The sequence below is a fragment of the Megalobrama amblycephala genome, linkage group LG18, assembly GCF_018812025.1.
Source record: "Megalobrama amblycephala isolate DHTTF-2021 linkage group LG18, ASM1881202v1, whole genome shotgun sequence".
In the NCBI taxonomy this organism is placed as follows: Eukaryota; Metazoa; Chordata; class Actinopteri; order Cypriniformes; family Xenocyprididae; genus Megalobrama; species Megalobrama amblycephala.
The window spans coordinates 24,965,994-24,979,575 of record NC_063061.1 but is presented as its reverse complement, the minus strand read 5'-3'; the positions used below and the strand labels follow the sequence as shown (position 1 = coordinate 24,979,575).

Here is a 13,582-nt window from a genome sequence, read left to right as displayed (position 1 = left end):
GAAAAATGCAGAACAAGTTAGTTCATGCGTTCATGACCTCAAGGCTTGATTACTGTAATGCTATACTGGTTGGTTGTTGCTCCCGCTTGATAAATAAACTACAGCTCGTACAAAATGCAGCAGCTAGAGTTCTTGCTAGAACTAGGAAGTATGACCATATTAGCCCAGTTCAGTCATCACTGCATTGGCTTCCTGTTAAACATCGTATAGATTTTAAAATCTTGCTAATTACTTACAAAGTACTAAATGGTTTAGCTCCCCAGTACCTAAGCGAGCTCTTAATGCATTATAGTCCTTCACGTCTATTGCAATCTCAGAATTCAGGCCAGCTGATAATACCTAGAATATCAAAATCAGCTGCAGGTGGTAGATCCTTCTCCTATTTGGCACCTAAACTCTGGAACAATCTTCCTAGCATTGTTCGGGATGCAGACACACTCTGTCAGTTTAAATCTAGACTAAAAACGCATCTCTTTAACCTGGCATACACATAACACATTATCAATTTATATTTTCAAATCCGTTAAAGGATTATTAGGCTGCATAAATTAGGTCAGCCGGAACTGGAAACACTTCCTATAACACCAGATGTACTCGTTACATCAGAAAAAGAATGGCATCTACGCTATTATTAGTCTTTCTGTTTATCCCGAGGTTTACCGTAGTCAACCGGATCCAGGCCGTATCCAGCTGGGACAAAGGACCAGCGCCATGACACGACCACAACGCAGCCCTGAAGTATCAGCAGAGATCGAGTCGACTAGATCATCCATTGTGAAGACATCATCAACACGACAGCCAGTGCCACAGTTCCTCAACAAACCGTCCATACCGGCGTGATGAATACGATCCTCAACTGGATGGAACTGAAATAAATACTTTGATTGTTGCGATCCTATCAGACTTATGATAGCAACCTGAATCGTAACAAAGCACTGTTCGCGAGAGGAGAACTGGCCCCCCCACTAAGCCTGGTTTCTCCCAAGGTTTTTTTCTCCATTTTAACACCTATTTGCCACCTGATGTCACCTGATGGAGTTTGGTTTCCTTGCCGCTGACGCCTTTGGCTTGCTTAGTTGGGGACACTTGACATTTGACTTGACATTTGATATTCAACAGTATTCTTGACATTTTTTCAACAGTGCTTTGATCTGCCTGCATTAACACTATTCTTGAAGAGCTGCTGTGCAGCCAAAATGTATGTACCAGTTATCAATGTAAAGCTGCTTTGACACAATCTGCATTGTAAAAAGCGCTATATAAATAAAGGTGACTTGACTTGACTTGACTATTGTCAGATTTGTAATAGTGCTGCTATGGTAGCCTATATAACTGTACAACTGTCCAACTAATTTTCCCTGCAATATATTAATAAAACAAATTAATTAGGCTGCATTGTTTACACTTGGCGTTAGCATGCGATCACCATGATCCGATCAAACGAGAGGATCATCAGCCAATCATTACAGGATAAAGTGGATTCTGTATAGCCTCTGGATGACTGATAGGCCTACAGGTCACATCTAACAAATCTGCATAGCCTTTTTGTGGTAACGGCATCCAGAAAGGAAACAATTTTCTAATCAACATTTTATACTGCTATATATGTAATTTTACTTTATTATTCTAACATATTTAAACTATTGTTTTATCTATGGTGCTTTCCCTGATGAAATAATCAAGCAAGCTATTTGAATTTTAATGCCATTTAGCAGTTATACCAACAAATTCTAATCTGTATACACACATAATATTTTTACCATTGATTTATACATTTAGTATTAATTCAAACGTCCATAAGATTAGGCTATTTACATAATCACAATGAAAAGATCATGTGATCTGAATACACTGGGCAATTTTCCGGTTACATGTACAGTACCCTTAATATAAACAGAGAAGGAGAGGAGGAGAGTCAATCCTTCATTCACCTGTTATCCAGCTCACCTGAAAAATCTGGGATATTTGTTATGTAATGAATTATGAATATTTTTCCTGTCTCTGATATTTACAGTAGCCACATACAAGGAGGGCTTTTTCGTCTGCTTAAAACTTGTTTCCATTTTATACAACTGATTTAAACTACTTGGCAAGAATGTAATTTACCATTTTTTACTACAGTGTGCTGAACAATTTAAAGAAGATGACAAACTCATCGATTGTGTCATCAGTCGTGCTGGAGGTCCTTTACAGAATGGATGATCTTAAATACCTTTACTTCATGATCTTTTTTGTCTTGTACATGTTTGTACTCTTTGCTAACACCACTCTGATTTTTATCATAATTACTGACAAGGCTCTTCATAAACCTATGTATGTCTTTCTATGTAACTTGGCTGTAAATGGCATCTATGGTGGAACAGCTTTGCTTCCATCCTTGATGGTTACTTTAATGTCTCCTTCTCATGAGGTATCTTTGGCATGTTGTAAGGCTCAAACGTATTTCCTGCACACATATGCTACCATAGAATTCACCATTCTGTCAGTGATGAGCTATGATCGCTATGTGGCCATCTGCTACCCGCTACAGTATCACAGTATTATGACAATCACAAGGGTGTATAAACTAATTGCTTTCTCGTGGGGTTATCCTTTAGTGGCATTCGCTTTGTTTTTTATTCTGACTCTGCGCTTGACAATCTGTAGAAACATAATTAGGCGAGTGTATTGTTCCAACTATTCTCTTGTCAAACTGTCCTGTGATGACACAAATGTTGTGAGTGCTATTGGATTGTTTTCTGTTGTTATATACTCTTTTCCTCAGCTTGCGATGACCCTCTACTCATATGGACATATTCTAAAAATATGCTTTACTGCCACTAAAAAGTCTAAAATAAAAGCACTGAAGACCTGCACACCACACTTATTTGCAATATTGAACTACAGTGTGGGCTGTTTTTTTGAAATTGTACAAAGTCGCTTTGACACAAGTTATCTTCCCTTTGAAACACAAATAGTTATGTCACTTTATTTCTTGATATTTCCTCCTATTCTGAATCCAGCCATTTATGGGGTGAGTGTTCAGGCTCTGAGAGCCAATATTTTTAGACTTTTTAGCTCTAAGAACAAGTTATTGCCTTTGAAATAGGATCTTTGTTATTTTCTAGATGAAAAATGTGCATGTTTTCAAATATTTAATTATGTCAATAAACAAAACAATATCTGACTATAAGTCATATGCAAGACGATGTGTTGCCCTCTGAAATGCAGTAGTCAGTTACTGTCACCATTCATGATAACAAGCACATAGTTTTACTTTGTGTTCTGTTACTCGCTTTACTGAGAAATGTGGGGAAAACAGGGGGAAGTTGGGTATGGATTGATAGATTTTAATATTAAAACCAAAGCATCAACACACATTAGGTCTTAAACTTCTTTTTCTCAGGCACAAATTCCAAAAGAATATATTTAAAATGTAAGCCTGTATCATATTTGATTTCTAAGGTCTTTAAATTATCAAAATATGTTGTAAACAATCTACGTTTCCTGTCGCCTGATTGATAGTTTATATTTTTTTTTTAGTAAGTAAAAGGCTTTTTAATATAATTTTAAAAATTTCAACCTTCAGTTTGGGCCTTTGAATAAAACTGAGGTGTTTTTTTCCTGTGAAAAATTAACATTCTTTATATTCTTGTATATCATACTATATGAGCCATAAAATCCTGATGTAGCCTATCAAATATGATATTCAACAAAAACACATATGCTAATGTTTATTTATTTATTTATTTATTTATTTATTTATTTATTTATTTTTTGTGTGTGTTTTGTCTAAAGGTTCAAACTGTTCCATAAAAAACATATTTTTTTCTGACTAATATTTCATGTGTCAGGCCTCATATAGGGTTAAAATAATAACTGTTGATTACTGGGCTGGCTGATGAATTGTGTTTCATTGCATCATCCTGTAACTTATTACTTGTTACAGCCTGATTTTATAGTATTTCTTGATAAGCTAAAAGCTGATAGAATCTTGCGCCTATAGGCAGGTACACAACGCGCCTGCACTCTGCTTGTTACAACACAGTTCCTCTCTGGAGAAACGTTCAGTCTTTCCGCTTGAAATTCCAATATGTAAATAGCGAATCCACCATGGTGTAAGCGCAACTGGCTTTTAAAGGGAATGGGACTTGAGACTCTGATTGGTTTAATGCATGTTATGCATCCAAAACACACCCATGACTCATTAAGAGACTAGGTACAACCCTTTTGGACCATGCACTTGGCGCGACAACCATTTTTTCCGTCGTTAAACTAGCAAAAGTGGATTCGGACAAGCCCTAAGTGCACCTGTGCCGTGCGCTTCAGACCATGCTCTCAGATCATTAAAATGGGGCCCCTCAAGTCTATTTGCTCAATCACTATAGCAAATGACACTGAGAACATAAAACAGAGCCTGCCCTGTTATTTTTTCATGACTTCCATGATGCTCCCCCAAGCAGAATCCATTCATGATGGATTTGTCGTGTAATATCCATGCCCGGTTTCACAGACAAGGCTTAAGCTAGTCCCAGACTAAAATGCATGTTTGAGCTGCTTTAACTGAGATCAACTTACACTGACATATCTTAAAATATGTCAGTGCCATTGTTTTGTCTCAAGATGTTTTTTTCTAAGGCATGTTTATAACTATAATAAGCTACTTAAATGCCCTAATTGAACTGAAGCCTAATCCTGGCTTAATCTAAGCCCTGTCTGTGAAACCAGGCCCCAGTATTTCAGAACTTTAAAATAAATCTCTCTCCTCATTCATGTTTGAGATGAGGAGTGGTACAGGTGCCAAATGTGGGCAGGGTTGTGACCAGTCGTAGATGGTTAGAATAAAAATTAATGTACCTACTAAAGAATAGGCTACTTTTTATTGTTTCATTGCTGTTGTCAGATTTGTAATAGTGCTGCTGTGGTAGCCTATATAACTGTACAACTGTACAACTAATTTTCCCTGCAATATATTAATAAAACAAATTCATTAGGCTGCATTGTTTACACTTGGCGTTAGCATGCGATCACCATGATCTGATCAAACGAGAGGATCATCAGCCAATCAGTACAGGATCAAGTGGATTCTGTATAGCCTCTGGATGACTGATAGGCCTACAGGTCACATCTAACAAATCTGCATAGCCTATTTGTGGTAACGGCATCCAGGAAGGAAACAATTTTCTAATCAACATTTTATACTGCTATATATGTAATTTTACTTTATTATTCTAACATATTTAAACTGTTGTTTTATCTATGGTGCTTTCCCTGATGAAATAATCAAGCAAGCTATTTGAATTTTAATGCCATTTAGCAGTTATACCAACAAATTCTAATCTGTATACACACATAATATTTTTACCATTGATTTATACATTTAGTATTAATTCAAACATCCATAAGATTAGGCTATTTACATAATCACAATGAAAAGATCATGTGATCTGAATACACTAGGCAATTTCCAGGTTACACGTACAGTACCCTTAATATAAACAGAGAAGGAGAGGAGGAGAGTCAGTCCTTCATTCACCTGTTATCCAGCTCACCTGAAAAATCTGGGATATTTGTTTTGAAATAAATTATGAATATTTTTCCTGTCTCTGATATTTACAGTAGCCACATACAAGGAGGGCTTTTTCGTCTGCTTAAAACTTGTTTCCATTTTATACAACTGATTTAAACTACTTGGCAAGAATGTAATTTACCATTTTTTACTACAGTGTGCTGAACAATTTAAAGAAGATGACAAACTCATCGATTGTGTCATCAGTCGTGCTGGAGGTCCTTTACAGAATGGATGATCTTAAATACCTTTACTTCATGATCTTTTTTGTCTTGTACATGTTTGTACTCTTTGCTAACACCACTCTGATTTTTATCATAATTACTGACAAGGCTCTTCATAAACCTATGTATGTCTTTCTATGTAACTTGGCTGTAAATGGCATCTATGGTGGCACAGCTTTGCTTCCATCCTTGATGGGTACTTTAATGTCTCCTTCTCATGAGGTATCTTTGGCATGTTGTAAGGCTCAAACGTATTTCCTGCACACATATGCTACCGTAGAATTCACCATTCTGTCAGTGATGAGCTATGATCGCTATGTGGCCATCTGCTACCCGCTACAGTATCACAGTATTATGACAATCACAAGGGTGTATAAACTAATTGCTTTCTCGTGGGGTTATCCTTTAGTGGCATTCGCTTTGTTTTTTATTCTGACTCTGCGCTTGACAATCTGTAGAAACATAATTAGGCGAGTGTATTGTTCCAACTATTCTCTTGTCAAACTGTCCTGTGATGACACAAATGTTGTGAGTGCTATTGGATTGTTTTCTGTTGTTATAAACTCTTTTCCTCAGCTTGCGATGACCCTCTACTCATATGGACATATTCTAAAAATATGCTTTACTGCCACTAAAAAGTCTAAAATAAAAGCACTGAAGACCTGCACACCACACTTATTTGCAATATTGAACTACAGTGTGGGCTGTTTTTATGAAATTGTACAAAGTCGCTTTGACACAAGTTATCTTCCCTTTGAAACACAAATAGCTATGTCACTTTATTTCTTGATATTTCCTCCTATTCTGAATCCAGCCATTTATGGGCTGAGTGTTCAGGCTCTGAGAGCCAATATTTTTAGACTTTTTAGCTCTAAGAACAAGTTATTGCCTTTGAAATAGGATCTTTGTTATTTTCTAGATGAAAAATGTGCATGTTTTCAAAAATGTATTATGTCAATAAACAGCTGACGTTCCCAACATTTGTGAACAATATCTGACTATAAGTCAAATGCAAGATGATGTGTTGCCCTCTGAAATGCAGTAGTCAGTTACTGTCACCATTCATGATAACAAGCACATTTTACTTTGTGTTCTGTTACTCGCTTTACTGAGAAATGTGGGGAAAACAGGGGGAAGTTGGATATGAATTGATAGATTTTAATATTAAAACCAAAGCATCAACACACATTAGATCTTAAACTTCTTTTTCTCAGGCACAAATTCCAAAAGAATTATTTTAAAGAATATATTTAAAATGTAAGCCTGTATCATATTTGATTTCTGGTCTTTAAATTATCAAAATATGTTGTACACAATCTACGTTTCCTGTTCCTGATTGATAGTTTATTTTTTATTTTTTTAGTAAGTAAAAGGCTTTTTAGTATAATTTTAAAAATTTCAACCTTCAGTTTGGGCCTTTGAATAAAACTGAGGTGTTTTTTTCCTGTGAAAAATTAACATTCTTTATATTCTCGTATATCATACTATATGAGCCATAAAATCCTGATGTAGCCTATCAAATATGATATTCAACAAAAATCTAGCGTAGCGTCAGTTCTGGCAGGTCACGTCAGTCAAGCTTGCATCAGCTGACTCCCAGGTGACTGCGTCTACCTATAGGAATACGACGCCTATTACGGCATCTATATATAAGCTCCTCAGTAGTATCAGCAGCTATTGCATTTCTCAGGAGCAAATTAAATGGCGAATTCGACAGGCAAACAGCATCATCTCACTAGGAATTGTGCAATCGGGAATTTAGCGAGAGGGATTTGTGGATTTCACCTCTCATTCACCGCATTGATCATAAGCGACTGATTGGAAATGACTGAGTTAAGGTTAGCATTGCTTCTCGCATCGCTGCAATTAGAGATGGACTGGCAGTTCAGATGATCTGCACTCCCCGCATGAAGAAGCGTTTCAAGACAAGATCAAACATCCACGTTACAGCCGGCTATTTCACTCTCCTTCTCTGAATGTTTCCACGAAGCTAAGCTAAGTTCCTTTTAATGCTCATTGTTTTCAAGCTAACTCATGATGTTGTTAAAGCTATCACTCTTGCTTAGGCTTCTAGTCCTTCTCAGTAAAATGTTTTTGCAAAGCTTTTGCGATCGTATTTGGCGATGTGCGTTACTATCTGTTGTCATTGGCAACCGGCTGATCGCCGCACACGCTGGTCGGATCGCCGTGTTTAGCGCTATACATCGCACATTCAAGCAGCTTTGCAGTAGAGACAGAACAACAAAGATTCATGGTGCAAACGGCTTTTCTGTTGTGGTGCAGCACATAGTAAACATCGTTTTTCTAAAGCTATAGTGCCATTGGAAACGCTCGTTCTTAAAGGTCTAGTTGCTATTTAGAACAAGCTGATCTTAAGGCAATCTTGCTTGCTTGTTACTGAAGCTCTAGTGTCATTGCTGCATACTATAGAACTACTGTGGTAAGTTTATTCAGGTACATGTTATCTTAAGCTGTTGTCTTAGACTTATGCTCTTTATGATATCGATCATATCGCAACATTCTGTGATAAGTGAACAAACGTCTGTGGCTTGGAAACTTATCAGAGTATTGTAACATGCTTTTCTTTAAATACACAGAGGTTTCTTATTCAACCCTAACAATGTCAAACTTGATGGTCCTGTAAGGAGTGTGATATCATGGGAGTCGCCATCTTCTCTTTCGTAGCCAAAGGAATCGGCCCGACTGGAGCAGAAATCGTGCTCATGATGAGGAAGCACTGCATTTTATTTCTTAGCTGCACGCTGCATCTAACTCAGAGCTATTGCTGCGGGTGTATGCTTCCCCAACCTGACTACCACTAGTTTAATACTAGTCTGTGATTTACAACATGCTTGTTGTAACAGATTGCTGCCACTAGGGGTGTAAGCTTCCCCCAATAGGAGAGAGAAGAGAGAAAAATAAATAAATAAATAAATAAATAAATAAATAATCATTTTATATTAGGCAATGGGTGTATGCTTCCCCGACTAGATAGCTGCTAACGGTGTAAGCATATATGATATATAAAATCGCTAACTAAATGCGCCACAACATGCTTGTTGTATCAGATTTGCTGCCTCTACGGGTGTAAGCTTCCCCCATTTATTTATTTAAAAAAAAAAAAAAAAAAATTCAGGTAACTGCATTTTGAGGAAAAATGGCATTCAGATTTTCGCACTCAGTTTGTGTTGGGGGATATCAGCATATGGTTTGTTTTGGGGTTTATTGCTGCTCTCCCTGCTCTTATCCATGCTAGGCTGCACGGATGAGCAGGGAGTTCTTGCCCAGAACAGAACCATACCGCCAATACAAACTCTATGCATTATCTATCATATTTGACGATAGTGGTCCTGACAGAAATCTAGCGTAGCGTCAGTTCTGGCAGGTCACGTCAGTCAAGCTTGCATCAGCTGACTCCCAGGTGACTGCGTCTACCTATAGGAATACGACGCCTATTACGGCATCTATATATAAGCTCCTCAGTATTATCAGCAGCTATTGCATTTCTCAGGAGCAAATTACCCTCCTCCATCCCCAGCTCCTCCTCTCTTCAGTCAGGATGGTCTATTATTTCCCCTGAATCAGACTAATTCTCGAAAAATGTGTATGTTAAATCATGACATTTAATGATATCTGCATGTTGGTCCTGTTCTGTTTACCCTGGGGGGTTTATTGCTGCTCTCCCTGTTCTTATCCATGCTAGACTGCATGGATGCGCAGGGAGTTCTTGCCCAGAACAGAACCATACCGCCATACAAACTCTATGCATTATCTATCATATTTGACGATAGTGGTCCTGACCGAAACACATACGCAAATGTTTTATTTATTTAGCTTTTTTTTTTTTTTTTTTTTTTTTTTTTGTGTTTTGTCTAAAGGTTCAAACTGTTCCATAAAAAAACATATTTTTTTTTTTCTGACTAATATTTCATATGTCAGGCCTCATATAGGGTTAAAATAACAACTGTTGATTACTGGGCTGGCTGATGAATTGTTTCATTGCATCATCCTGTAACTTATTACTTGTTACAGCCTGATTTTATAGTATTTCTTGATAAGCTAAAAGCTGATAGAATCTTGCGCCTATAGGCAGGTACACAACGCGCCTGCACTCTGCTTGTTACAACACAGTTCCTCTCTGGAGAAACGTTCAGTCTTTCCGCTTGAAATTCCACCATGTAAATAGCGAATCCACCATGGTGTAAGCGCAACTGGCTTTTAAAGGGAATGGGACTTGAGACTCTGATTGGTTTAATGCATGTTATGCATCCAAAACACACCCATGACTCATTAAGAGACTTGGTACAACCCTTTTGGACCATGCACTTGGCGCGACAACCATTTTTTTTCTGTCGTTAAACTAGCAAAAGTGGATTCGAACAAGCCCTAAGTGCACCTGTGCCGCGCGCTTCAGACCATGCTCTCAGATCATTAAAATGGGGCCCCTCAAGTCTGTTTGCTCAATCACTATAGCAAATGACACTGAGAACATAAAACAGAGCCTGCCCTGTTATTTTTTCATGACTTCCATGATGCTCCCCCAAGCAGAATCCATTCATGATGGATTTGTCGTGTAATATCCATGCCCGGTTTCGCAGACAAGGCTTAAGCTAGTCCCAGACTAAAATGCATGTTTGAGCTGCTTTAACTGAAATCAACTTACACTGACATATCTTAAAATATGTCAGTGCCATTGTTTTGTCTCAAGATGTTTTTTTCTAAGGCATGTTTATAACTATAATAAGCTACTTAAATGCCCTAATTGAACTGAAGCCTAATCCTGGCTTAATCTAAGCCCTGTCTGTGAAACCAGGCCCCAGTATTCAGAACTTTAAAATAAATCTCTCTCCTCATTCATGTTTGAGATGAGGAGTGGTACGGGTGCCAAATGTGGGCAGGGCTGTGACCAGTTGCAGATGGTTAGAATAAAAATGAATGTACCTACTAAAGAATAGGCTACTTTTTATTGTTTCATTGCTGTTGTCAGATTTGTAATAGTGCTGCTGTGGTAGCCTATATAACTGTACAACTGTACAACTAATTTTCCCTGCAATATATTAATAAACAAATTCATTAGGCTGCATTGTTTACACTTGGCGTTAGCATGCGATCACCATGATCCGATCAAACGAGAGGATCATCAGCCAATCAGTACAGGATCAAGTGGATTCTGTATAGCCTCTGGATGATTGATAGGCCTACAGGTCACATCTAACAAATCTGCATAGCCTATTTGTGGTAACGGCATCCAGGAAGGAAACAATTTTCTAATCAACATTTTATACTGCTATATACAGTACAGTCCAAAAGTTTGGAACCACTAAGATTTTTAATGTTTTAAAAAGTTTCGTCTGCTCACCAAGGCTACATTTATCTAATTAAAAATACAGTAAAAAACAGTAATATTGTGAAATAATATTACAATTTAAAATAACTGTGTACTATTTAAATATATTTGACAAAGTAATTTATTCCTGTGATGCAAAGCTGAATTTTCAGCATCGTTACTCCAGTCTTCAGTGTCACATGATCCTTCAGAAATCATTCTAATATGCTGATTTGCTGCTCAATAAACATTTATAATTATTTTCAATGTTGAAAACAGTTGTGTAGTGTTTTTTTTTTTTTTTTTTTTTTTTTTTTTTTTTTTCAGGATTCCTTGATGAATAGAAAGTTCAAAAGAACAGCATTTATCTGAAATACAAAGCTTCTGTAGCATTATACACTACCGTTCAAAAGTTTGGGGTCAGTAAGAATTTTTTTTTTTTTTTAAAGAAATTAAAGAAATTAATACTTTTATTCAGCAAGGATGCATTAAATCAATCAAAAGTGGCAGTAAAGACATTTATAATGTTACAAAAGATTAGATTTCAGATAAACACTGTTCTTTTGAACTTTCTATTCATCAAATAATCCTGAAAAAAAATATTGTACACAAATATTTTGTACAATTGTACACATTAAATGTTTCTTGAGCAGCAGATCAGCATGATTTCTGAAGGATCATGTGACACTGAAGACTGGAGTAATGATGCTGAAAATTCAGCTTTGCCATCACAGGAATAAATTACTTTGTGAAATATATCCAAATAGAAAAGTTATTTTAAATTGTAATAATATTTCACAATATTTTTTTTTTTTTTTTTTTTTTTTTACTGTATTTTTAATTAAATAAATGTAGCCTTGGTGAGCAGATGAAACTTCTTTTAAAAACATTACAAATCTTAGTGGTTCCAAACTTTTGGACTGTACTGTATGTAATTTTACTTTATTATTCTAACATATTTAAACTGTTGTTTTATCTATGGTGCTTTCCCTGATGAAATAATCAAGCAAGCTATTTGAATTTTAATGCCATTTAGCAGTTATACCAACAAATTCTAATCTGTATACAAACATAATATTTTTACCATTGATTTATATGTTTAGTATTAATTCAAACATCCATAAGATTAGGCTGTTTACATAATCACAATGAAAAGATCATGTGATCTCAATACACTAGGCAATTTTCCAGTTACACGTACAGTACCCGTAATATAAACAGAGAAGAAGAGGAGGAGAGTCAGTCCTTCATTCACCTGTTATCCAGCTCACCTGAAAAATCTAGGATATTTGTTTTGAAATGAATTATGAATATTTTTCCTGTCTCTGATATTTACAGTAGCCACATACAAGGAGGGCCTGTTCATCTGCTTAAAACTTGTTTCCATTTTATACAACTGATTTAAACTACTTGGCAAGAATGTAATTTACCATTTTTTACTACAGTGTGCTGAACAATTTAAAGAAGATGACAAACTCATCGATTGTGTCATCAGTCGTGCTGGAGGTCCTTTACAGAATGGATGATCTTAAATACCTTTACTTCATGATCTTTTTTGTCTTGTACATGTACTCTTTGCTAACACCACTCTGATTTTTATCATAATTACTGACAAGGCTCTTCATAAACCTATGTATGTCTTTCTATGTAACTTGGCTGTAAATGGCATCTATGGTGGAACAGCTTTGCTTCCATCCTTAATGGGTACTTTAATGTCTCCTTCTCATGAGGTATCTTTGGCATGTTGTAAGGCTCAAACGTATTTCCTGCACACATATGCTACCGTAGAATTCACCATTCTGTCAGTGATGAGCTATGATCGCTATGTGGCCATCTGCTACCCGCTACAGTATCACAGTATTATGACAATCACAAGGGTGTATAAACTAATTGCTTTCTCGTGGGGTTATCCTTTAGTGGCATTCGCTTTGTTTTTTATTCTGACTCTGCGCTTGACAATCTGTAGAAACATAATTAGGCGAGTGTATTGTTCCAACTATTCTCTTGTCAAACTGTCCTGTGATGACACAAATGTTGTGAGTGCTATTGGATTGTTTTTTGTTGTTGTATACACTTTTCCTCAGCTTGCGATGACCCTCTACTCATATGGACATATTCTAAAAATATGCTTTACTGCCACTAGAAAGTCTAAAATAAAAGCACTGAAGACCTGCACACCACACTTATTTGCAATATTGAACTACAGTGTGGGCTGTTTTTATGAAATTGTACAAAGTCGCTTTGACACAAGTTATCTTCCCTTTGAAACACAAATAGTTATGTCACTTTATTTCTTGATATTTCCTCCTATTCTGAATCCAGCCATTTATGGGGTGAGTGTTCAGGCTCTGAGAACCAATATTTTTAGACTTTTTAGCTCTAAGAACAAGTTATTGCCTTTGAAATAGGATCTTTGTTATTTTCTAGATGAAAAATGTGCATGTTTTCAAATATTTCATTATGTCAATAAACAGCTGAGGTTCC

The 13,582-nt window shown here is 36.5% G+C and overlaps 1 protein-coding gene across 1 annotated transcript; it reads left to right on the top strand.

Annotated features, from left to right (window-relative positions):
• The first annotated feature begins 1,922 nt into the window (after positions 1 to 1,922).
• LOC125253016 (olfactory receptor 52Z1-like) lies at positions 1,923 to 3,183 on the top strand. Its single transcript, XM_048166751.1, has 2 exons — positions 1,923 to 1,972; positions 2,122 to 3,183. The coding sequence occupies exon 2, from the start codon at positions 2,144 to 2,146 to the stop codon at positions 3,086 to 3,088; it is 945 nt and encodes a 314-aa protein (XP_048022708.1). The 5' UTR covers positions 1,923 to 1,972; positions 2,122 to 2,143; the 3' UTR covers positions 3,089 to 3,183.
• Positions 3,184 to 13,582: the final 10,399 nt, after the last annotated feature.

Bases quoted from the DNA above. Each gene is read 5' to 3' on its own strand.
- LOC125253016 (XM_048166751.1), top strand. From the start codon at position 2,144: ATGACAAACTCATCGATTGTGTCATCAGTCGTGCTGGAGGTCCTTTAC.